Source organism: Haliotis rubra, unplaced genomic scaffold, assembly GCF_003918875.1.
Source record: "Haliotis rubra isolate DU_JTF1 unplaced genomic scaffold, ASM391887v1 Scf408, whole genome shotgun sequence".
NCBI classification, from domain to species: domain Eukaryota; kingdom Metazoa; phylum Mollusca; class Gastropoda; order Lepetellida; family Haliotidae; genus Haliotis; species Haliotis rubra.
Window position 1 is genome coordinate 959,837 of NW_025767089.1, and position 26,948 is coordinate 986,784.

At 39.0% G+C, this 26,948-nt stretch overlaps 1 protein-coding gene across 1 annotated transcript in view; it reads right to left on the reverse strand.

Moving 5' to 3' along the window:
* Positions 1-19,053, reverse strand: part of LOC124287907 (b(0,+)-type amino acid transporter 1-like) — a 29,010-nt gene extending 9,957 nt beyond the window's left edge. The window contains exons 1-4 of the mRNA XM_046724397.1: positions 18,834-19,053; positions 3,193-3,363; positions 1,989-2,090; positions 1,134-1,458 (exon numbers count right to left, since the gene is read on the reverse strand). Coding sequence (XP_046580353.1) covers positions 1,134-1,458; positions 1,989-2,090; positions 3,193-3,363; positions 18,834-18,858 — 623 coding nt within the window. The 5' untranslated portion in view covers positions 18,859-19,053. The remainder of the gene's footprint in view (positions 1-1,133; positions 1,459-1,988; positions 2,091-3,192; positions 3,364-18,833) is intronic.
* Between the last annotated feature and the right edge of the window lie 7,895 nt (positions 19,054-26,948).

A 26,948-nucleotide genomic window follows, 5' to 3' on the forward strand; every position in this document is an offset into this window, starting at 1 on the left:
AAACAGCGAAAGGCGCTGTCTCGGTTATCCGGCAAAATCTATTCCATTGAGAGTATATAGCCAAGCAGCGGTGAAGATTATATGAATGGATCCCTGAATATCTGTGATCAAATTACGTTTTCGCGAGTTGGGTAAGCAATGTCCCGCCCTTTAATTAAGATGTAATTGTTCATAGTAGTGTGGTCCAGATTACAAAATTTCAAATAGTGTGAGACATGTTGTGATTTTTCTTTCACAATCTTAAGAAAATGTAAGGCTTTCAGATTCAACAACGTACGGTTTTTTGTCTGATTAAGACTGACTGACTGACTGAGTTTGGTTTTACGCCGCTTTTAGCAATATTCCAGCAACATCACGGCGGGGGACACCAGAAATGGGCTTCACACATTGTGCCCATGTGGGGATTCGAACCCGGGTCTTCGGCGTAACGAGCCAACGCTTTAACCATTAGGCTACCCCACCTCCCCGTCTCATTAAGAAGAGTCTGTGTCAAGTTTTGACGTTCCAAATCAATATCAAGAACTATATTCTCTGATAAATACATTGGGCTCTGACAAGAGCCGCCCATCAGCAATCGTTGTTGGCGTCTTTGATTTCTTTCAGTGGCACAAAGTAGTCTTGCTCTTACTTTGTGCAGACCCATTGGTTCCAAGAAGAGGCAACACATCCTCCAAATGAATGGTATAATTTGGCCTTCGTCCTTTCGGCCACGGCTTTGCCGACGTATGTTAGATGCCAGAAACAGATTCAATAGAATGAGTGAGTGAGTTTAGATTTAAGCCGTTTTTAAGAATATTTCAGCAATGTCACAGCGGGCGACACCAGAGATAGGCTTCACACATTGTATCCATGTGGGGAATCGAACCCGGGAACAAACACTTTAACCACGAGGCTACCCCACCGCCCCAGACTCAATAGAAACAGAAGATGGGAGTTGATTGGTTGGAAAGACTGCCAACGTCATTTCATCCATCAGGCAATGCTGTCGTAACAGCCAATGAATTTCTAAAGGTTCATTGAATCTAAGGCTAATTTTCTCAAGTATATTTCAAGCAACAATGGGTGGATGTTCAGAATCTAAATGGTCTCAGGCACAATTAAAACGTTTCTGTTGACGTCCGATCGAAACTGGCAGACTCGTGCTGATACAGACAACACACATCAATCCAGGGTACATCAGTTTGACAGTATAATATCTTCGAAAGGTATTTAACTCACTTAGTGCAATGGCCGCCACTATCTTTATGGGAATGTTCGGATGACCACACATGGCAAACAAACTCTCCACGTAGTTGGCGAACGTCAACGTGATGATCGCCAGCGACGACGTCCTGATGACAATGACGGACGTCCAGGAGAAGAGGAAGGCGGGGATGTTGCCGAGGGCGATGCGGATGTAGGCGTACTCCCCTCCCGACAGTCGGATCAGCGTCCCCAGCTCGGAGTAGGACAAGGCACCTGGTTTAGAGATCGAGTTCTTTGATCAGGAAGTGATGATACATTTATTACACCATCGCATCGTGGACTAGTTACTGGAATACTTGACGACCATAATTGGCCTGACATATAGATATACAACATCTTATTACACTCATTGCAAGTATTTGATGTAGATACCAACGCCGTTATCAAGCGCTTGGTAAGACACAGGTTCACTTTGATCCTAAGAATAGCATCATCTTGGAGTAGATTCTCACAACCTTATGAAGCACTGTCGCACTCATTGTCATAAAAAGAATGTGGATACTGACCCCGTTAGCAAGTACTAGATTACAATCTAGCGGGAAACTAAACTAATATGTCCCTCACGCATTCAACGTAGGAACGTTGGAACTTAGGCTAACTGTGATGCTAGGATATGTTGGTCTTGGATATATATTCAAATTTGCACCACTGCCACTGAGCCTTTGACCCAGCCTGCCAAATAGCTATCATACCCGACTTCCTCACTCACTCACCTGACAGGGGGTACTGTCATGTGCACCTACCCAGGAGCGCGATGAGTCCCGAGGCTGCCCACACCACCAGACTGAGTCCCACCGACCCCGTGTCCCTCAGGACACCCTTGGGGGAGATGAAAATACCCGACCCTGAAAACAATAGTGATTTACGTTGCTATTGGGAGGAGACAAATGGTTCAGGAATATAAATAAATTCGAATAAGACACATCAAACCATTTCCAGAATTTTAACAAATTTCCGCTAAAAGCTGTATCCATATGCATTGCACAATTCCGACTACATTGAAATCAAATGTCTATATTTTTCATGTTCTGATATTTTCGAAGAAAATATATATTCTCTTCTTCTGTGAGAAATGTAAACAAAGTCGACGAACTTTCTGAAAAGAATTCTTCAATGATTAATTTTGCCTTGAATTATCTGTGTTGTTTACATACATTATTGTCAGTAGCAAACTTATTATTCATCACATCGTTTCTGGGATAAATCCTGCTTATATGCATCGTATGTGTACTTGTCCTGTCAACGTACATGCCTGCCTTCGATGGAATGAAATCAGTGACACTTGCAAATATTTTTTAATCATGGTCACTGAATATCCATTTGGTTCAGATGGGAGCAAATTTGTTCTGCGGAAGCAAATGGTTGAAGTGCTCATAAAATAACATATGATACAGTGACCGTGTGATCAGAGTTACAAGCCCTGGTTGTCGTAAACACACAAGATAAGATAGATTAATTATTCGCGAAGTTTCTTGATGTGAGTTTCTGGAAGGGTGACATGCATCTTATCTACTTGCCAAGGACGGAATCCAGTTGGCTTCCAACTCTCCTGGGGATTCAGGAATGGAGACATTTGTATCAAACCATTCTAGGGTCACAATTATGGACATGCTGGAGTACACGTAATTGATTCCTGGGCCTCTTATTTCACAAACTTAATTGACCCGTTTCTTTTTTAGTTTATGATACTTAACTGTGTATTTGAATATGATGTGTTTATCCAGTGTTGTCAATTGCATATTTCACACTTAAATTCAAGGTTAACCTCTGTGTTTCAAATCACCACAGCACTTTGCATCACATAATTCATTCAAGATTCTCCCCAATCAGGATGCTTGGTGTGTTTAATATAAGACAGAGAAGCTGTGGGTTCCACGGATCATGACACACCAAACTATAACATCGGGAGAGACCCTGCTTTCCACCAACTCCTCGCACCAATATTACCTATGATAGTTCCGACGATGATAGATATTCCGCTGATGAGTCCCACATTTCGCTGCATCTGAACGACGTCTCCCGTGGTGGTGGAGTTGTCGTCCTTGCTCTCAGACTGAGACTCCGGCTGGACATTGCGTTGCCGGAGAGAGTCGACGTCTTCATTCTCCCCATCGGGAACTAAAAAGAAATATATTTCATTGACGGAAGGACCACTAGGTGGTGGAGCTATAATTATTTTGAAAAACGTCATTTTCTCCAGATATTTTTTGACTCAAGGTTTATAAAACGTCCTGAAATATGTGGTAAGGACAAAATCAAACAGTTATCGATCTGTAGTTAAACAGTTACAGTAAAAACGTGTTGTTTAGTTTTGACTGTAAACATGTTCTGTTTCTTTTAGATAGTAACAGTAAAATGTTCTGTTTTAGAGAATCAGTGTATATGACAGACAGACAGACATATTTCTTCAATAAAGAGGCCTTGGGCCCATGATACATATACAGATAACTGCAAGACTTAAGTGCTTATGGATTAATAGTGTTGGCTCTCAGTTTCCATACTTTATATAAATACAAACGTATACTATGTAGGGTAGAGACATTACTGTGTACCAGCAATAACTGTAAGGCTAAGTACTTATGGGTTAATAGTGTTGGCTCTCAGTTTCCATACTTTATATAAATACAGACGTATACTATGCAGGGTAGAGACATTACAGTGTACCAGCAATAACTGTAAGGCTAAGTACTCGTGGGTTAGTAGTGTTGGCTCTCAGTTTCCATACTTTATATAAATACAGACGTATACTATGCAGGGTAGAGACATTACTGTGTACCAGCAATAACTGCAAGGCTAAGTGCTTATGGATTAATAGTGTTGGCTCTCAGTTTCCATACTTCATATAAATACAAACGCATACTTTGCAGGGGTAGAGACATTACTGTGTACCAGTAATAACTGCAAGGCTAAGTGCTTATGGATTAATAGTGTTGGCTCTCAGTTTCCATACTTTATATAAATACAAACGCATACTTTGCAGGGTAGAGACATTACCGTGTACCAGTAATAACTGCAAGGCTAAGTGCTTATGGATTAATAGTGTTGGCTCTCAGTTTCCATACTTTATATAAATACAAACGCATACTTTGCAGGGTAGAGACATTACTGTGTACCAGTAATAACTGCAAGGCTAAGTGCTTATGGATTAATAGTGTTGGCTCTCAGTTTCCATACTTTATATAAATACAAACGCATACTTTGCAGGGTAGAGACATTACTGTGTACCAGTAATAACTGCAAGGCTAAGTGCTTATGGATTAATAGTGTTGGCTCTCAGTTTCCATACTTTATATAAATACAAACGCATACTGTTGCAGGCTAAGGCTTATGGATTTCATAGCGTTGGCCTTGGGGCCTATAATTTATGATAAACATGTCCACCTGTGGTAGATACATTTACTGGTAATAACTGCAAGGCTAAATGCTTATGGATTAATAGTGTTGGCTCTCAGTTTCCATACTTTATATAAATACAAACGCATACTTTGCAGGGTAGAGACATTACCGTGTACCAGTAATAACTGCAAGGCTAAGTGCTTATGGATTAATAGTGTTGGCTCTCAGTTTCCATACTTTATATAAATACAAACGCATACTTTGCAGGGTAGAGACATTACCGTGTACCAGTAATAACTGCAAGGCTAAGTGCTTATGGATTAATAGTGTTGGCTCTCAGTTTCCATACTTTATATAAATACAAACGCATACTTTGCAGGGTAGAGACATTACTGTGTACCAGTAATAACTGCAAGGCTAAGTGCTTATGGATTAATAGTGTTGGCTCTCAGTTTCCATACTTTATATAAATACAAACGCATACTTTGCAGGGTAGAGACATTACCGTGTACCAGTAATAACTGCAAGGCTAAGTGCTTATGGATTAATAGTGTTGGCTCTCAGTTTCCATACTTTATATAAATACAAACGCATACTTTGCAGGGTAGAGACATTACCGTGTACCAGTAATAACTGCAAGGCTAAGTGCTTATGGATTAATAGTGTTGGCTCTCAGTTTCCATACTTTATATAAATACAAACGCATACTTTGCAGGGTAGAGACATTACTGTGTACCAGTAATAACTGCAAGGCTAAGTGCTTATGGATTAATAGTGTTGGCTCTCAGTTTCCATACTTTATATAAATACAAACGCATACTTTGCAGGGTAGAGACATTACTGTGTACCAGTAATAACTGCAAGGCTAAGTGCTTATGGATTAATAGTGTTGGCTCTCAGTTTCCATACTTTATATAAATACAAACGCATACTTTGCAGGGTAGAGACATTACTGTGTACCAGTAATAACTGCAAGGCTAAGTGCTTATGGATTAATAGTGTTGGCTCTCAGTTTCCATACTTTATATAAATACAAACGCATACTTTGCAGGGTAGAGACATTACTGTGTACCAGTAATAACTGCAAGGCTAAGTGCTTATGGATTAATAGTGTTGGCTCTCAGTTTCCATACTTTATATAAATACAAACGCATACTTTGCAGGGTAGAGACATTACTGTGTACCAGTAATAACTGTAAGACTAAGTACTTGTGGGTTAGTAGTGTTGGCTCTCAAGAATCAGTATATATAGGGTGTTTCTAAAAGGAATTCCACCCAACAGCAATAATTATGTACATACTCAAGTGAAAAAGTGATACCTGCTATGGAATCATGTTTTGCGTTTTGGGTTTTACATCTACTCGAACATTTCCGCATTGGCTTTCTCTGCATGCTTTCATGGGCGTGGCGGCAGTTATGGTAACACGTGTGATATTATTGTAGAACTGCTCTGCTTGCAAAGGTGATCACTGCATACTATTATAGATGAATGGCATTGAGTAATCATATTATATATGAGGCTTGGTATTTACATTGTCAAGAAACGTTTGGAGTTTTTGACGACGCACGAATAATGAAATACATGATAACTAGGGACAAGGGACAGTCACTAATGGAATAACATGTAGTCATGGTATATGTCTGTTATACCCTTGTGCAGTTCCATCAGGAAACATATATGCCTGTTATACCCTTCTGCAGTTTCGTCAGGAAACATATATCTCTGTTATACCCTTCTGCAGTTTCGTCAGGAAACATATATGTCTATTATATCCTTTGACAGTTTCTTCAGGAGACATATATGTCTGTTATACCCTTCTGCAGTTCCATCAGGAAACATATATGTCTGTTATACCCTTTGACAGTTTCGTAAGGAAACATATATGTCTGTTATACCTTTTGACACTTTCGTCAGGAAACATATATGTCTGTTATACCTTTGACAGTTTCGTCAGGAAACATATATGTCTGTTATACCCTTTGACAGTTTTTGTCGGGAAACATATATCTCCGTTATCCCCTTGTTCAGTTTCGTCAGGAAACATATATGTCTGTTATACTCTTTGAGAGTTTCGTCAGGAAACATATATCTCTGTTATGCCCTTTGACAGTTTAGCCAGGAAACATATATCTGTAATACCCTTGTGCTGTTTCGTCAGGAAACATATATCTCTGTTATACCCTTGCACAGTTTCGTCAGGAAACATATATCTGTTATACCCTTGTACAGTTTAGTAGGGAAACATATATCTCTGTTATGCCCTTTGACAGTTTAGCCAGGAAACATATATATATGTTATAGCCTTTGACAGTTTAGCCAGGAAACATATATCTGTTATACCCTTTGACAGTTTAGCCAGGAAACATATATCTGTTATACCCTTTGACAGTATAGTCAGGAAACATATATCTCTGTTATTCCCTTGTACAGTTTAGTCAGGAAACATATATCTGTTATACCCTTTGACAGTTTAGCCAGGAAACATATATCTGTTATACCCTTCTGCAGTTTCGTCAGGAAACATATATGTCTGTTATACCCTTCTGCAGTTTCGTCAGGAAACATATATGTCTATTATATCCTTTGACAGTTTCTTCAGGAGACATATATGTCTGTTATACCCTTCTGCAGTTCCATCAGGAAACATATATGTCTGTTATACCCTTTGACAGTTTCGTAAGGAAACATATATGTCTGTTATACCTTTTGACACTTTCTGTCAGGAAACATATATGTCTGTTATACCTTTGACAGTTCTCGTCAGGAAACATATATGTCTGTTATACCCTTTGACAGTTTCGTCGGGAAACATATATCCTCTTATCCCCTTTGTGCAGTTTCGTCAGGAAACATATATGTCTGTTATACTCTTTGAGAGTTTCGTCAGGAAACATATATGTCTGTTTTACCCTTGCACAGTTTAGTCAGGAAACATATATCTGTTATACCCCCTTTGTGCTGTTTCGTCAGGAAACATATATCTCTGTTATACCCTTGCACAGTTTCTGTCAGGAAACATATATCTGTTATACCCTTGTACAGTTTAGTAGGGAAACATATATCTCTGTTATGCCCTTTGACAGTTTAGCCAGGAAACATATATATGTTATACCCTTTGACAGTTTAGCCAGGAAACATATATCTGTTATACCCTTTTGACAGTTTAGCCAGGAAACATATATCTGTTATACCCTTTGACAGTATAGTCAGGAAACATATATCTCTGTTATTCCCTTGTACAGTTTAGTCAGGAAACATATATCTGTTATACCCTTTGACAGTTTAGCCAGGAAACATATATCTGTTATACCCTTTGACAGTTTAGCCAGGAAACATATATCTGTTATACCCTTTGACAGTATAGTCAGGAAACATATATCTCTGTTATTCCCTTGTACAGTTTAGTGAGGAAACATATATCTGTTATACCCTTTGACAGTTTAGTCAGGAAACAGGCTATTGGTTATAACCTTTCTCAACATTATTGATAAATGCTTCTGAAACTATGATGACACACCCACCTATTTCAAGGGAATACTAAACATCAATGATCTTGAGCACGTGTGTAAGAATACGTTAGGCTTAAATACGACGAGCCAACGAAAGAAATAACGCATTAAGCGCCTAGTGCCGGCCCGAGGGCGCAAGGAATACGGCGTATTACGTATGCATGTCCGAAACAAGATATCACTAAAGATATCTATTGTCAACAATGCTCGTCACCAACGAAGTGGATCCCTTACACCGCGCTATGAAACCGCGCGTGTATAACATGACTGTCCGGGCACGATCACTGACGAAGAGATGCGGAGGTGTCATCCATGTAAAGAGTCTCTAGCTATACTGAATTGGAAAAGTAAGTGTACTTCATATATATTTCAGTAAAATTAAAGTTAATCTGTAATTAACTAATTCATTACTATACATATTCGTGAAGACACAAAATAGCACATAATGATTGTTTAGCAGGTGATCATAAAGAAGCTGATACTTCTTCAATGGCTTGTTGAAAATATACGTCTATCTTTCGAGACGTCATCTACAGCAGAGCGACACACATGACTTGCCATGGGCTGGTTATCCACGTGTGAGGTCACATCAAAAAGACAAGTGAACCATATTCGGTTGTTGTGTCTACGAAATCTATACCAGTCTAGGTTGCGATTCCACTTAGTTACAGAGCCGTAACAGTACCAATTCAGGGAGCCCATCATCCTTACTCGGAGTCAATATATGGCCAGTTTGACGTCCACGTCAGGCACGCCTGGCTAGATATATGTATAAGGTGGAATCACAACTCATTATTACTGATGACAAATTTGAATAGGGTACATAATCGTGCTCTTTTTGAAATTAGGGACGCAAAGGATAATGCCCAAACACATGTTGCACGTATTGTAACATAATTTGTAGCCAACATGACACTGCTGTACTGCTAATGCCGGCTGGGATGAGATGGAACGACGGATTGGACGGGACTAAAATCGTTTTGAAATTTTATCTCAGTTGACTCAGCTGTATGTTTATCTTCTGTCCTCCAACCTATGCATGTAAACACAACTACAGCATGTGTTATACGATCCCAGTTACACTTGAAAGGGTTAAACGTGTCCCATACACTACAGCTGAAGTCATGTGAGATTTCAAAGGGTAAACTTCACTATAGATTTAACCCTGTAACAACAGAGATGGTAAAGCTTTAAACTCATTTAACCTGCCTCCCCGAAACTTCACAAAAGGTTTAAGCTTCTACGTAAACTGCAACAGAACATTTCAAAACGCTACAGCAGGTAAAACATTCAACACACCAACTTCTTACGATTAAAACTGGCAACACAATGGTTGTTTACGAACAGTGAACGTATAAACACACAACGCCTTTACATAGACCTGCGTATGCTATACAAAATAGTAGCCTCTAGATGAAGAGTGAGAAAGTGAGTGAGTTGGGTTTAACGCCGCTTTTAGTAATATTCTAGCAATATCATGGCGGGGACACCAGGAAATGGACTTGTTACGACGTAAATTGTAATAAAACCGTAAATTGTAATACTTGCAGCAAATTGTAATAAACGGGTATATCTACGAGGGACGTTCAAAAAGTAGTCAGCCTCACCTAGAATATGATACAAATGCAGCTGTTTTATGTTTTATTTTTCTACATATTATCTGTCAGCCTCAAGCAAATTGGTTTTGCTATGTTGCAGCCTCACGACCCATTTTGTGTGACTTTGTATCTTGGCTTGGTACTCCCCAAAACGTAAAATCTGCTATAAAATGCATCACAAACTTCAGGAAACAAAATATGCAAGAAACATTTTTGTATGTTTGAGATTGGTAGAAGTCGTCTAAAATCAAACTTAGATATTATACTGCACAAAAGAGCAATTTGAAACTACAATCACTTGTTCAAATGACTCCCCTCTTCTGTTTACTGAAAGAACTCGAGAAAGAAATGATGGATTTTGTTCAAATTTGGTACCAAGGTTTATTGACGACATTTACCGACACCACTTGAATGTAGTGACCTTTAGGTCATTTTAAAGGTCACAGCGAAGGTGTAACATTTTTGCATATGCCAAGCTTGGTAGCCGCGAACTCAGGAAAGAATTAATAGATTATGCCCCCTATACCAACTGAAACAAAATATGCAAGAAACATTTTGTATGTTGGTAAAAGTCAAACTAAGATATCAAACTGCACAAAAGAGCAATTTGAAACTATAATCGCTTGTTTACTGAAAGAGCTTGTTTTGGAGACGCTACCCACCCCTTTCAGTTGACGTCATCATAAGGATATAACTCATCCTAAAGTTTTCACTTATTCATACATGATGTCAAGGGTTCAAACTAAATACTTAATGGTCACACAAGTGTCAGCTCTCAATATATTGTATATCTGGACACAATGTTTTTGAAAAATTAAAATGAAGGTGTCCTAAAAAACAGTCCCCGTCTAAATATAAATCAAGCAATCCAAATCTTTGAATGTTGATGATGACGGGAAGTCATCCAATACTATGCTGAACATATTTCATATGGTATTATATGAGGGCGTCCCATTATCCAAGAGACAGCGCAATAGTGCAGTGGTAAGGCGTCTGCCTCCCCCCGGTTTCGAGGAGGTGCCGAGGTTCGGATCCCGAGATGGGCACATTTGCGTAGTATATCTTGGACAAGATACTTAGATCTACACTGTCTCAGTTCACCCAGCTGTAAAATGGGTAACCGTGAGTATGTGCTGGCAATGTGAGTGTTTAGTTCATTGCGCCTAACAGGCAGTATGGCTGTGCAATCCCCAGGGAGTTGAAAAAGTATCGGAAACTACGATAGTGTCCAATGATCGGGGATAGTAATGTACGTAGCGCCGTGAGCAGGCAATGTGCCTGGATGTGAGCGCGATATAAGCGGACTATTACTATTACTAGATACCAAATGGCAGATCGTTTTCCATTTTCTGCAAATTTGCAAGAAACATTATACCACAATGTTGTGATGACTAATATCTCGTTAACCACATTACCCACATGAAATTTTGAATATGACTTTGCTAATGATTCCTTCAAAATAAAATGGAAGCTTTTTTCAAACATTGGACATCGAGAATGAAGTTAAAGTAAGGCCAGAAATGCTTGGAAAATGCTTTGTGGCAATTATTTGATAATGGTTGATATTTCAGATTCAAAACTCATACATAATCATTCATACCACTTCGACCTAATATGGCATATGAGTAATCACGATGTACCATTCCCTAATCATAATGATTAGTCGTAAAATATAAAAAAAACTTAGAAAAAATTCCACATTTCTAAGAAACAAACTATACTGTGACCCACCTAGCAGGCAGACAGAGTGACAGCGTTGTGTAACGCACGGGCAGTACATGCCAGGAACCGTCTCAAAATATCAAGTGTCAGTATCACTCTGGGGGACTGGGGGACTCTAGTGGAATTACAACAGGACATTTATTGTATCTTTGATCTCATTTTGTATTTTAGCACACGTCGGTGGGATTTTGCGTTCATACAGTTTATAAAATGCACGGCGTATGACACCCTTATCAAAGCTATCCAGTTTGTGTTTCCTACCTGGTTTTGATTTTGACACGACCCCTGAGGTAACTGATTTATTTACAACTTTGTAAACCTAACTGTATGTCAAATAAAGGGCATTACACATTCTATAGTAAACCGGTCATAGCTGACGAGAGGTTTCCCCCTTTGTTTCTCCAGTATGAAATACTGGAATAAATTTGAAATTAATTGTTCTGCAGAGATGTCAAGTCGCATGTTGCCAGTTCAATGCTCATACACGAAGTGAAACTTCTATGGGTGAACAAGCTTATCTATGCGATTTGAATTAAGACTTTTTTTACGTAATTATCTTGAATATAACTACTACAAGAGTTCCATCTTTTTCACATGTAGATGTTAAACCCCCCCAACTTTTTACGATCATTTATGTAATTTAATTAGTTGAGGCTATATGAATAATTATAGTCTGTATTTCAAAACTACAGTTTGTACTTAAAATATTTACAAATGTTGTTAAAACTTCAAATTTTCCTCCTGTGAAGCCACCCATCAAGTGCATTTTTTCATCTGAGCTTTAATATCCAACTAGGTAGAGTCGTACATGTATCATATATGTGCTTTTATCTTGTGTCAAATTCATCATATTGATATCGAAGCCAAACAGCAATTTCCAAGCATTTCTGGCCTTACCTTTTTAGTTTGACTACATTTTCAACGACCCTCGTAACATACTTAAAAGAAAAGAGAACGTCTAAGGAAAACCATTTCGATCTCTGAATACTTCTGAGCTATTTATATACAAAAAGCAAAGGAATAAAGTAAATAATCTGAAAAGAATAGACAAGGGAAACTTTTAATCTACTTTTGATAACTATTTATCTCAGTCTACTCAATCAGGTGGTTACTACTTCATCGGGACCCACTCCCCTTCTTGTCACTGATGATTCTGGGATACCTTCAGTTTTCACAGATTTGGATAAAGCTCAAACACTAAATGAATATTTTGTATCTGTTTCAAATGTTAATGATGGCGGCAAGACTTTGCCACCTGTTAGCATCGCTGTGTTAACAGTATAACAAATGTCACTGTAACCGAAAAGGAGGTATCTGATATGATTAAGACCTTACCAGCAAACAAATCTAGTGGACCTGCTGGCATTAACATGAGAGTGTTAAACTAATATGTACATCTATAGCTGAACCTCTTTGTTTGTTGTATAATATATCACTGAGTAACTGTATTTCCTACAATGTGGAAAACGGGTAATGTTACTCCTCTTTTGAAAGAAGGAGATACATCCCTCCTAACTACTTACAGACCTATTAGTTTATTACCTATCCTTAGGAAAATCCTTGAAAGAATAAATGTAAAGCATGTGCACGACCATTTCCATGAACATAACATTTTAAGTAAATTCCAGTCAGGTTTTACTGCTAGTCATTCTACTACATCTCAACATAGACATTTATCATAATATATGCTCAGTCCTAGATAATCACCACCTTTACTGTATGCTATTTTGTGATATTTCAAAACTTTTACAGGGCATGGCATAAAGGTTTATTGCACAAATTAGAAAATTATGGTGTTCGTGGAAACGTACTTAGTTGGTTTAATAACTATCTATCTGATAGACGACAGTGTGTCTCTGTTAATGCAACATTATCAAAAGAACTAAATGTTACTGCAGGGGTTCCTCAAGAGTATGTCCTTGGTTAAGTTGTGTTCCTTGTATACATCAATGATTTACCTGGAAATTTACAAAATATCACAATAATGTTGGCCGATGACACATCAATCGGTGTTGCGGGAAAATATGTAAAATCCATAGAAGCAACTCTCAACTATGATTTAGCCCAATTGAATAAATGGGCAGAAAAGTGGTGTGGTGTGTTCTAACGGTTATATCTAGCACACTTTAGAGGGGGTGGTGGTGGCTCTAACGGTTATATCTCAAATACATGTAGAGGCGGGAGGCCTAACGGGTATGTCTAACATACAACAATAAAAACTTTCATGTATTTATGACCCACATTTTCGAACCTCTTATCAGTCTCTAAAAAGGAGCTGGCAATAGATTTTTAATGAGCTTCGTCCTTCAGGCCTGAAAACCTTTTAATATGGTTGAATAATCCTTTGTCATTTATAAAAAAAAGTAGTGAGGTTGTGCATTTTTGTTATAGATTTCTAAAATCTGTGGACACTATTTTATCAAACATTATCTGACGACATTTCTCATGGTTTGAATATAGCCCGACTTTATAGAAGATAAATATGAGTTTACAACACAACTGCCTCAATCTTGGTATTTTCGGAACCAGAGAATGGATATGCCGATATTTAGATCGTTAACATAGCATGATATGGTCACGAATATAATTTTCTATTTAGTACCGAAGTCTTTAATTGAGGAAATTACGCGATAATCTACTTTCCAACAAGGGCAGGCTCCCCGTCATCGTTGTATTTAGAAGGCGGCTTCTTAGAAGCAACGTGACGTCATAACATTGTTCATGATGTCATGTCACCATGACAAAGTGATATTTTACCCGGTGCATATCGCACGAAAACAAATTATCCCCGATATGTTTGCCCTCGTAGGTTATAAGCATTGTTATGATCATTCTTTGAGGTTAATGCCACCCGTTGATTTCTTTGTTGTATTTTGAGCGGTGAAACTAAATAAATGATTTCTTTAGTCTACCCATAACAATTGAGGTGTCAACTTACATTGTATACCTTTTGACTTTACCTTGATAACGAGCACATATGATCGATTCCTTGAAGCAAATGATAAAATTAAATAGCATTTCTACATTTATTTTAAATGCATCAATCAAATACAACAAATGAGTAGACAGATTGACTGCTATGTGGCAAGGAATAACCAGGCGCCAGCGATTCATGATATCCTTAGCAAATGTAACATAAAATTCCCTCTCATAAAAATACAATAATATGTAGTAATATGATGAAGAAAATAATACGAACCAAGTTAAACTATGACAAAGTTATATGAATGCATGACAAAACAATAAATCATAATAAATCATATGATCGAAACATAAATCATAATAAATCACATATGATCAAAACATAAAATTAACTTCAAATATGTCATTGCGTCAACATTGAAAATAATTCGAAAATTAAAAGAAGAATAGACGTACATTTCAACGCGTAAACAAACAATATCCTGCTATTTTGGGATATGCTATGAAGAATAAAATGTAATAGAAATAACATTAAATTATTGAAAGCTGTTGCTCGTAAAATATGTCTTTGCGTCAAAACAATAAACTTTAATATTCGAAACATACACAAATAATCTCTGGCTTTTTTAAGACGTGTCATGAATAATTTCACAGCTGGTAGAATTAACATGAAATTATAGAAACCATTTGCTAACAAACATTTGAAAATTAGTAATGAGAAAGCGTTTGTCACAAACATAGCTATTACCCCCGCCACATGTCGATATCTGAATATCGCAATAATCCTCTGCCTGACCCTGGAAATTATGTAAACGTTACCGAAACTGTCATCTGATGCCTTGATACAAAATGCGAACAAATTCCATCCATTAGGTTTGGAGATGTCGCAAGAATACTCGCTGTGACCTTGAAAATAATCCGAAGGTCACTGAAATCGACTGGCGTTAGACCATACTCCCAACAGATCTTGGTACTGTATTTAAGCAAAATATATTAATTCTGTCTTGTATTAGACATGTGCAAAACAATTTTCACTGTGAACTTAAAATGAGCACAAGTTCCCCAATCAATTGGTGTTGGGGGAATCCCGACAATACACCTTTATATAAAATTGGATCAAAATCTATTAATTCTTTCCTGAGTTCGCGGCTACCAAGCTTGGCATATGCAAAACTGTTACACCTTCGCTGTGACCTTTAAAATGACCTAAAGGTCACTAACTTCATCATTTCTTTCTCGAGTTCTTTCAGTAAACAGAAGGTGGGAGTCATTTGAACAAGCGATTGTAGTTTCAAATTGCTTTCTTGTGCAGTTTAATATCTAAGTTTGATTCTAGCCGACTTCTACCAATCTTAAACATATTTTGTTTCCTGAAGTTTGTGATGCACTTTATTGCAGATTTTACGTGTTTTGGGGAGTACCAAGCCAAGATACAAAGTCACACAAAATGGGGATCGTGAGGCTGCAACATAGCAAAACCAATTTGCTTGAGACTGACAGATAATATGTAGAAAAATAAATCATAAAAACAGCTGCATTTGTGTCAATCTAGGTGAGGCTGACTACTTTTGAACGTCCCTCGTAGATATACCCGTTAGAACCCCCACCCACCCCTCCGACTCTACATGCATGTAAGTGTGTTAGATATACCCGTTAGAAACCCACCCCACCCACCCCCACTTTATATGTATACATATCAAAACCTCAACAGATATTTGCGAAAAGACAGGATACAGAGGACAGTTAGAGATTTTATATCGATTATATATCAGCACGAATATCATTTTCGTCATTTAGCTAAGATTTGTCAATTCTTATTGGGTTATCGCGCTAACACTCTTTATATCGGCAACACCCTCGGAATTTTGCTGTGACCTTGCAAATTATCTCAAGGTCATTCAATTTCACTTGTGTCGGTGAATCTCGCCAATATACCTTGGTACCAAATTTGAACAAAATCCATCATTTCTTTCTTGAGTTATCGCCCTAACAAGCTTGTATGATGTATGAAATGCAACGAAAAACAAACACACGCGTATTTACGAGTGATTAAAACTGTTATTACAATTTACGTAAATATTTATTACAATTTACCGCAACGAAAATTATTACAATTTACGTCAATTTTTATTACAATTTGCGTATTACAATTTACGTCTATTTTTATTACAATTTACCTATTTATTACAATTTACGTCAAGTTTATTACAATTAGCTGCAAGTATTACAATTTACGTTTTTATTACAATTTACGTTTTTTATTACAATTTACGTTTTTATTACAATTTACGTCGCAGCAGGGCTTCACACTTTGTACCCATATGCATGTGGGGAATTGAACCCGGGTCGTCGGCGTGACGAGCGAACGCTTTTATAACTGAGCCACCCCGCCGCCCTCCAGATGCAGAAGTGGGTTGAGTGGAAAGAAGCGACTCAGGTTTCCTAGGGAACAGGGTCCCTGTTCCACATTGCCGCGAATAGCTGCAAAACTGCTGATGCGGCGTTGAACAATACTCACTAACTCACGATGTTCTACAAAGCGATCTGAACGCTACGGAGATCGCCTATGTTTAACGTTGGGAGTTGGCGCTGATATCGCTTTGTGAAACGGGGCCCAGGACAGTTTACGAAGGGAAGTTTACCAAAGAATCAAATCTCTACTGTGTTATCTGTGTCAGTGTTAGACTGACAATAGCGGGTACTGTACAAACAATGACAGGTCCCCTGTGAACGTATTCCTTTAACATAATCTGTTCAGCTATATTTACCTTTATGTCTGCGCATAAATATTTGGTGTTAGAAATATGTTAATCAACATTGGTATCATATGTTCAGCTGTTGTACAGATAAGAAAGAAAAGTGGCATATTCGTTCTCAGCTTCAACATGTTTTGAAAATGACCATAGGTCATGCTAAATAAAAAGCTCGTATTAATAGAGGGAATACTTCAAACGGGAAGGCCAGCCGCCCAAAAAACGTCATCAACTCTGCTTAGTTGCGTCTCTTAGGGCCAGAATGGTCGTGGATTCCAATCCTTAATATGATTCTTTGTCAGTATTATACCCGGGCTCATGGAACACGCCATCGTGATGCAACCTAGTACTCCTGACATGTGTAATGTCCACCTCCCTGGCCCAGTGACATCATACATGACTGACCCGTGAAGATCCGTGTTAGAATTGATCTTCAGTAACCCATGCTTGTCATAAGAGGCGACTAACAGGATCGGGTGGTCAGGCTCGCTGACTTGGTTGACACGTGTTATCGTGTCCGAATTGCGTAGATCGATGCTCATGATGTTTATCACTTGATTGTCTGGTCAAGACTGGATTATTTACAGATCGTCGCCATATAGTTGGAATATTGCTGAGTGCGACGTAAAACTAAACTCACTCACTCACTCAACTCACTCGCTCAATCATTCACTCACTCACTCACTCACTTACGCACACATGATTGGTACTAGACTAATGATTGCTCGCTGAATGTGTATAATTTTGATAGAAACTAACAACTTCTTTTAAACTGAACATAGTACCAATGTAAAGGGAGATTCAGAACCTGAGGAAATCTACACTTGCTTCATTTGGGGCTTTAGCATTGCAGAAAGGGAAAATAAAGCAGTTCAGGGACTGTGAAACGGTCTAAACTTGGACAAGCAACCACATATTCGCACGCACACACCCTGACACGTTCAGACACACACAGCCACTCCACATACACAGACACATGCGCGCACACCCAAACGTCACTTTGAAAAGCAACTATGTTGTCTATTTCACGTCTGTAATGCAGAAGGTCACTTCAATGAGACACGAGCGCGTTACAAATCTTGCAAATGTCTATGAGACAGATTAAAAAATGTGGCTTAGAGAAATGCATTTTCCGCTTGAAGGCACAGAACTTTCGCGTGACTTTATCAAACAGATGACGTACATCACCTCAGCGATTCTGTTTCTCCACAGAGCAATTTGAAACACGCTTGTTATTCACAGACCGTATAAAAAGTATATGTATGCATAATGCACGCAGATTAAATCTGAACGCATGAATAGCATGACTTGAACCGAATATAATATATGTGGATATCCACAGGGCCTGTTATGTGGGTAAAAAGCTTACAAGGTTTTACTACACAATACAAAGCACATTCCTACTTAAAATAGTTCTGTGCAAGATGTGTTTGTGTGCAGGTATGACATCAAAACTGTGCAGTTTCTTTGAGTACAAATACATATAAATAGAAACAAATAGTGAAAATGATTAATAATAACAAACCATTAAGGCGCCAGTATGAATACCATCCAGCATGCAACGTATATCTGTAAACAACCATCTCATTCAAAAAATTGCGTCGAGTAACAAAACACAAAGCAAGACCATAATTGGCATCAGTGCGTTGTTTGAAAACACAGTCAACATTATTCTGACTATAAACAAAAGTTGAATAGGAAAACCCTGTCGAGACAAACAGGAGTTGATGAAATAAGCAATGCCTACCTTTTCCTCCTTCGTATAAATCCATCAGCCACGACCGCAAAGCATATATCCAATCCAAATGCAGTTGCCTCTAGGGTGAGAATGACACCCGGTCTTTCACCCCCTAGCGGCTGCAGAAAGTAGTGCGGTGATGGGTGCAAGCGCTCTTGGGAGTGCAAACCTGTTTAGTTCCCAGGTGTGTTGCAGCTGGAGATCACGTGTCTGTCCCCACCGGAGCTCTCTCACCAGAGTCATTCGTGACCCACTCGTGTTATTCCGGGACAAGTCGAATAGCTTCTTGGAGTTTACGGAAAGGGGCGAGTGGTGACGAATGTGTTGCAGCTTGAGATCACGTGTCTGCCCCCACACGAGTTCTCCCACCAGAGTAACAGCGCAGCTATTGTTCTTGCAGAAGTATATTTTACCTCGGAGGTGTGCGTCTACCACCCTCACCGATTTGTTGGTGTCTTTGTCTATAGGGTATGCTTGTTTGCCCGAGAGATATCTGCGGCTACGCATGTCTGTTTGCAAGGAGGATCTTTCGTGTCCAAACCGGTTCTGTATATGTTTCTTATAGATGTCCTTCATGACAGATACGGCTCGGTGATAATCAATTTAGGTAATACTGTCACAATAGGTTTGTTGTTTAACGCCAAACTCAGCAATATTCCAGCTATATGACGGCGGTTTGTAAATAACCGAGTCAGGACCAGACAATCCAGTGATCAACAACATGAGCATCGATCTGCGCAAATGGGAACCGATGACATGTGTCAGCCAGGTCAGCGAGCCTGACCACCCGATCCTGTTAGTCGCCTTTTACGACAAGTATTGGTTGCTGAAGACCAATTCTAACCGGGTCTTATAGGAAAAGGTTAGTCTTGAGTCATACATTACCCTTCATCACACATGTAAGCCTATAACTACAAGTACTTTCATATTACAACAGTGTATACAAACCTTGCTATGCAGCCATCTTGAGGTGTCCTTAAAGTCTCACATGTGTTCCAGAGGATGCAGATATCTGCTCTTGAATTGTGTAACAGCATCAAAAGACGCTCTGGTTTGTTTCTAATTAGTCTTTTCACAGAATGTAGATGAAAAGGCCTCCTTCATCTATTCTCGGCTGATGAAAACCTTCAACAGCGTGTGAACAAGCTGCTGAACACGAGCTTTTGTTTGTTTGTTGTTTAACGCCGTATTCGGGAACATTCCAGCTATGTCGCGGTGGTCTGTCAATAATCAAATCTGGACCAGACAATCCTGTGATCAATAACATGAGCATCAATCTACACAATTGGGATACGATGACATGTGTCACCAAAGTCTGACCACCCGGTACCGTTAGTCGCCTCTTGGTTGCTGAAGACCAATCCTATCCCGGATTTCCACGGATAGTTGAACATGAGCTGAGTGGAATGCTGAAGGGTACTTTGAGGAACCACTTTAAAATTTTGAACATAATTACAGTGACATCACAGTGACTCTTCGTTATAACCGAATACGTTCTGTTACTGGAATCGTTATATATGAAATACAGAGGCTGACAACTCACTTCATGATGCCATACCCAGTAGCATTTAGAAATAACTGATTTCATGTTGGAATGGGAACAGATCTTTGTAATTACCTACTTCATGTTGTAACAATGTTACGTTCTTATAAAGAGAATTATAACATTATAACATTATCATTATAATTATCACATTATAAGTTGTATGCTTCTCTCGAGGGTAATACGGTCTGATGTACGCCTCTTTGTAGCAGTGTCACCCGAGCCGGTAGGCGAGGGATGACACTGCTACAAAGAGGCGTACATCAGACCGTATTACCCGAGGGAGAAGCATACAACGTATTTATCTTACCGCCATGTTAAATGTACAAAATATCATTTTATTTTATGTTAAAGATCGCTACCGACTATATGACATGCAAACAAAATGGCGTCTGCCTCTCGACTGGATTTTTAACATCAGTGAAACATATTCTGAAAAGCATAAAAGTGCTATAAAAATTGTTAATTATGTTTAAGCTGAGTGTGCAATCCACTCAATGTTTAAAATAGCTTAAATACAGCAATCAATGTGCATACGAAGTATTTTAGTATCCATTCCCAAGGAAGAGTACCAGGCACTTACCTCTGTAAAACATCATAATCCCCTTTCTCGCCGACATGCGTTCATTTGCTAAACGCTGTACAAGCCTATGATAATGATTAGCAATTGTTATCAAAACACTTTAAATACTTCTTCTGATTGATACTAAAGGTGGAATCTCTCGTAAGAAAAGCTAACATTTGCTCAGTACTGCAAAATTGGTTGAAATAATAGGTACAGTGCGATTTTTAAAAGTAAAACACACATGTGCGTCTCTCGCTGAATAAGAGGTGCTTTCTGTTGACGACTGTATGTGGCTCTCGCTGTGAGAAACTGCTAATAACCTGCCCCATAAACACGTCACTCGCTGTGAGGAGCTGATTAATTTGCCCCATATATGCGTCTCTCGGCCTTAATGAGTTAAGGACGCATCTGTCAAACCACTTATTAAAACAATCCGACTTGGACAAAAACATAATGAAACACTACCAGCCTGTTTCTAATCTGTCTTTTTTGTCAAAGATACTCGAAAAGGCAGTGAACAAGCAACTTTTGCATCACTTAGAAGAACACAATCTCATGACCAAGTTCCAGTCCGCACATAGGAAAGCCCATAGCACGGAGACTGCTCTACTCAGAGTACTAAATGACCTCCAACAGGCTGTGGATGCTGGACAAGTTGCTGTGTTAGTTCTCCTGGTTCTCTCGTCAGCTTTCGATACGGTTGACCATGGTAAGCTGATGAAAAGGCTGAATATTGACTACGGAATCAGTGTCAAGGTTTTGTCAAGATTTCTTTCATATGTATCAGGGCAACAACAAACGGTTGTGATCAAGAACTCGCACTCATCTACAGTCTCCGTGGACTACGGTGTCCCTCAAGATTCTGTTTTGGGACCTCTGTTGTTTACCACGTACACCAAGCAGTTGGAGGAGGTAATCCAGAGCCACAATGTCCTACAATATCTATATAAAATGACACTCAGATGACTGATAGCTTCAAGTTGAACACCATCTCTCCAATGACGGACATGGAGAACTGCCGTGCATCTGTCAATGCTTGGATGAACACCAATCTCCTCAAGCTAAATGAGGACAAGACAGAGGTGAATTAGTCGGCCCAGCCTCCCGCTTGTCGAAGATCAATACTGTTTCTCTTCACATTGGTGACACATCCATTCCCCTCTCATCAACAGTCAAAGATCTTGGTGTCTACTTTGAATGTGATCTGTCGATGGAGAAGCAAGTCTCAGAGTTCAATCTTATTACTAGCACATCTGAACCATTGGCAGTATCCGCCATCTTCTGACTGAGGATTCTACTGCAGCACTTGTTCGATCTCTGATACTTTCCCGCATTGATTACTGCAGCAGCCTTCTGCTCCATATCTCAAAGGAACTCATTAGAGAATTCAGAATACTGCAGCACGCATTGTCACCAAACCCCCTAAATTTGCAAGTATTACTCCTGTCCTGAAACGACTACATTGGTTACCAATCCGAGCGAGCGTTGACTTCAAGATACTGTCTCTGACATACCAGTGTGTTCACAGAATAGCTCCAGTGTACCTCCAGGAACTCTTCAGGTCGTATATCCCCGGTAGACCACCTCGCTCCAGTCGCAGAGACCTACTGCATGTTCCTCGTTGGCAGCTGAAATCATATGGTTTCCGTTCTTTCAAGGTGGCAGCGGCCAAGAAATGGAACGAATTGCCCGACCATCTGCGAACATGTCAAACTCTGACTGTATTTAGATCTCACCTCAAGGCTCACATTTTTCAGTATCATATGACTGCAACTAGAACTCTCTGTATGCGCTATGAGCATTCCCCGGCGTGGAATTTAGCGCTTTAGAAATGTACTTATTATTATTAACCAACTCGACATTGTTGTAACCAACTTCCTATTGCTCTCACCAACTTCACATTGTTGTAACCAACATTACTTTGTTCTAACCAACTTCACATTGTTGTAACACAATTACTTTGCTTTAACCAACTTCACATTGTTATTACCAACATTACTTTTCTCAACCAACTTCCCATTGTTGTAACCAACTTCCCATTGTTGTAACCAACTTCACATTGTTGTAACCAACAATACTTTGTTCTAACCAACTTTACATTTAAAAGTACTTCACAACTATGAAAAAGACACTACTTTGTTCTAACCAATTCCACATTGTTGTAACCAACTTCACATTGTTTGTTGTAACAAAATTACTTTGCTTTAACCAACAAAATTACTTTGCTTTAACCAACTTCACATTATTACAACCAACATTACTTTTCTCAACCAACTTCCCATTGTTGTAACCAACATTACTTTGCTTTAACCAACTTCCCAATATTGTAACACTTCAAATTGTTGTAACTAACTTTCACAACTATGAAACAGACACTACTTTCTTCCAACCAGCTTCACATTGTTGTAACCAACATTACTTTGCTTTAACCAACTTTCCATTATTGCGACCAACATAACTTTGTTTTAACCAACTTCACATTTTTGTAACCAAGCTTCACATTGCTGTAACCAACATTACTTTGTTCTAACCAACTTTACATTTAAAAGTACTTCACAACTATAAAACAGACACTACTTTGTAATAACCAGCTTCACGTTAACATGGTTTATGTACGGGTGTTCAGGTTTAACTGTAGAAAGCTAATACTGCACAAAAGCCCCCACATCTTGTTCCCATCCACAGAGTAATGTGAAACTCTCACCACCCACCGGAACATATTATTCATGGAAACTAGATATTCAGATAGTAACAAACACATGTAGCAGGATTGGGTGTTGCGGAATTATGTTCAGGTGTGAATCCTCTTTATTCCTGACCGAGTCACAGATACACGTACCCACCACTCATCACTGATGTTTTGTACAGCCTACTCTTTCGTGGGTATCTGTGTTTAACTATGGCATAATTTTTCAGTGAGTGAGCTTAGACTTACGTCAGTTTTAGCAGTTGTACCCATGTGACGAATCGAACCCGCGTGTTCACTGGACGATCGAACGCTTTAACCTCTAGGCTACCCCAAATAACTTTTCAAATCCATACTGCTGGAAGGCTTCACGACTGTTCATAGCTCGAGGATAGGTGTACGAGGTTGTCAACGGGGTACATATAACATGCTGCATCGATGCCTCTTTAAGTACCTTGATACTTGATGTACCACAATCCCTAAACATCGTGATGTTAATCTTAACTATCGCAAATGTTTCTGAACAAAAATATCGCCTAACATCTGAACAACATAATACCATTTCAAATAGATTAATAAGCCTGTATAGAACGTACGAAAAAAATAATGCTGTAGAATTTCCAAAATTTGTTAAAAGGCAACAGAGAGTAAACATAAGTACAAACAGGTGATCAAATGAACCTGGTTGACTGAAATGAATTTACAATTTATCCTCAAAGTATAACATTTCTTTACCATAAAACAATTGATACAATATAATACATTCATCCATAATGACAATACATTCTGCACATGCGTAGAAGAGCAAAACGCATCACTTCCGTCGAGAGGCCTCCGGTTGTTAAGAGCAACCTAAGCCACAAGTGAATAGGTCTTTCCACAAACAGCTTGAAATAGAGAGAAAGCCCAAAATGACCAAGGTGCCAGACGTTCACCACTTGGTTTAACGCATATATTTTGCTGAAAAGTCATGAATTTTATATTGTGATACTTTGATCATAAGATATTGTCAGAAAGTAGTCAGAAAACTAAAGTGTGTGCCGCTACAGAGCATACATCCCCACCTTTCTTCCTGTTGTATTATGGGATCGGGGAGGTGGGGTAGCCTAGTGGTCGTCACGATGAAGGCCCGGGTTCGATTCCCCTCATGGGTATAGTTTATAGTTACAGCCATGTGCATGTCCCGATACAACAAATTACATGTGTCTCAATGCACCCATGAAATGACGTTAACGTTAATGGTTTATACACATCTCCAGTAATACAATGATTCGTTCTCAAGACAGCCAACTTCAAAACGATTGCAGTTGGTTTGTTTCTGGGGGGTTGTTTGTTTGTTTGTTTGTTTCAAGAGTCCAGAGAAATATAAATGATGAAGGAAGCAGATTTCCTCTCAGATGGCCTCAAACAGTAGTTACGTACCCCTACGTTTTACCATGGCCGGACAGATAAATAGGAGAATATAGTCCCCTATTTGAATGGAGTTTTGAGCGAGTAACATATATTTCTGAGTAACGTTTGACAGCTTTAATACAAGATTCGACATTGTACTTTGATAATAACATATGTTATTACCAAATGTGTATTGATATTTACTCCAGCTTCTCATTATTTGAGTCCCAGATGAAAGGCGAAGGGTTCTATACACAGATACACACAGACGCACACAAGCACACACAAGCAGACATAGACGGAAACACACTTGCACACGCACACACAAGCACGCACTCTAACACTTGCATTAACACATCCTGACTGGAGTTAGCTCCTTTCCAAAGGAATAGTTGCAGGGTTGACGTGATGTATTCCACGCCTTTAATTGTTACGAGTCAGAAAACTAGAGTGTGGGCCGTTACAGAGCATAAATCCTCACCCTTCTTCCTGCTGTATTTTGGGACCCCTACATCTATTGAGGACGTCCCAGCCAACCAATGCTCTCTTTACTTCCGGGTCAGTATCACGACAGAATATACATAGCATCAGTTCTTGAGAAACTCAGATGGATTTCTTTTCCATGTAATCAGTTGCCCTAATTGTAAGTGTTGCCCCATTTGAACCGTAATTTATGATTTGCTAGAACTAGAACAAAGAAGTTGCTCTCAATACAGTAAATAATGGGACTTTGAAATCACGAAAGGTAGGAATTCAAGTTTTGAATCTATAACTCAAGCTAGAAAAACAACAAGACTTCACATCAACTTTCATTATGAATAAGTAGCTTGCCATGGAGTTTGCTTTAAAAGACGCATTTGACATACGTTGATCAAATTTCTTGACTCATAGTAATGGTAGCTTACTCTAATTACTACCTGCACTCAACGAAATACTGCAGGCAGACATTTACTCCTCATTCCATGACTTTTCTCCCCATTCGTATTTTTCACCAGCCGTCTGTAGCTGTAATTGCATTCCATGAACCATCAAATCTATCATGCTTTTCGGCAGTGAGCTTAGCCACGGGATGCCAGGTTAGGTCACTTCTCCTAGTCGCCCCCATTCCCGTCTACATAAAACACAACAAGCACATACTGAACAACAGGAACCGACGTGCGTTCCGCGGCCAATTTATTTACATTGTTTCATCACAAAACCTACATTCAACAATATCATGCGTGAATAACGAAGTGCATGCTGAAGCCCGACACGTAAACCAGAGATAACAACTCCCGTAGAGAAAAACTCTGGAACCGTGTTCCCACAACGAATGCAGCAGCAGCACCAAAAACTGGAGGGTTTACAGTATCGTTAACATTAAACATGGACATAGCTGCAATCCAGCGATACGTTTATGTAGGTTGATGTGAGCATATGCACAACTGACAACAGCAGCATAAATTACATAAATATAAGCATTATTTACACAACATTCAAGCATACACCTGAGATTCATAATATACAGTATGCTGACAATTTCTGTCATCAAAACACAGGAGGTATTCAATGGACAATATCATAACAGCCAATACATTATTCCCATATTACCGTAGTATAACCGCTCGACATTCCAACATTACCGTATTATAACAGCTCGACAGCCAACATATGGTATACATTCCAACATTACCGTATTATAACAGCTCGACAGCCGACATATGGTATACATTCCAGTATTACAGTATTATAACGGCTCGACAGCCGACATATGGTATACATTCCAGTATTACAGTATTATAACGGCTCGACAGCCGATATATGGCTCGACAATACCATTCCAGTATTACATTATAACGGCTCGACACATATGCCATAAACCACCATGGTTAAAATCACTCATGCCACATCACACGAACGATGATCATGAGCATCTGAAACATACAGAAATACAATATT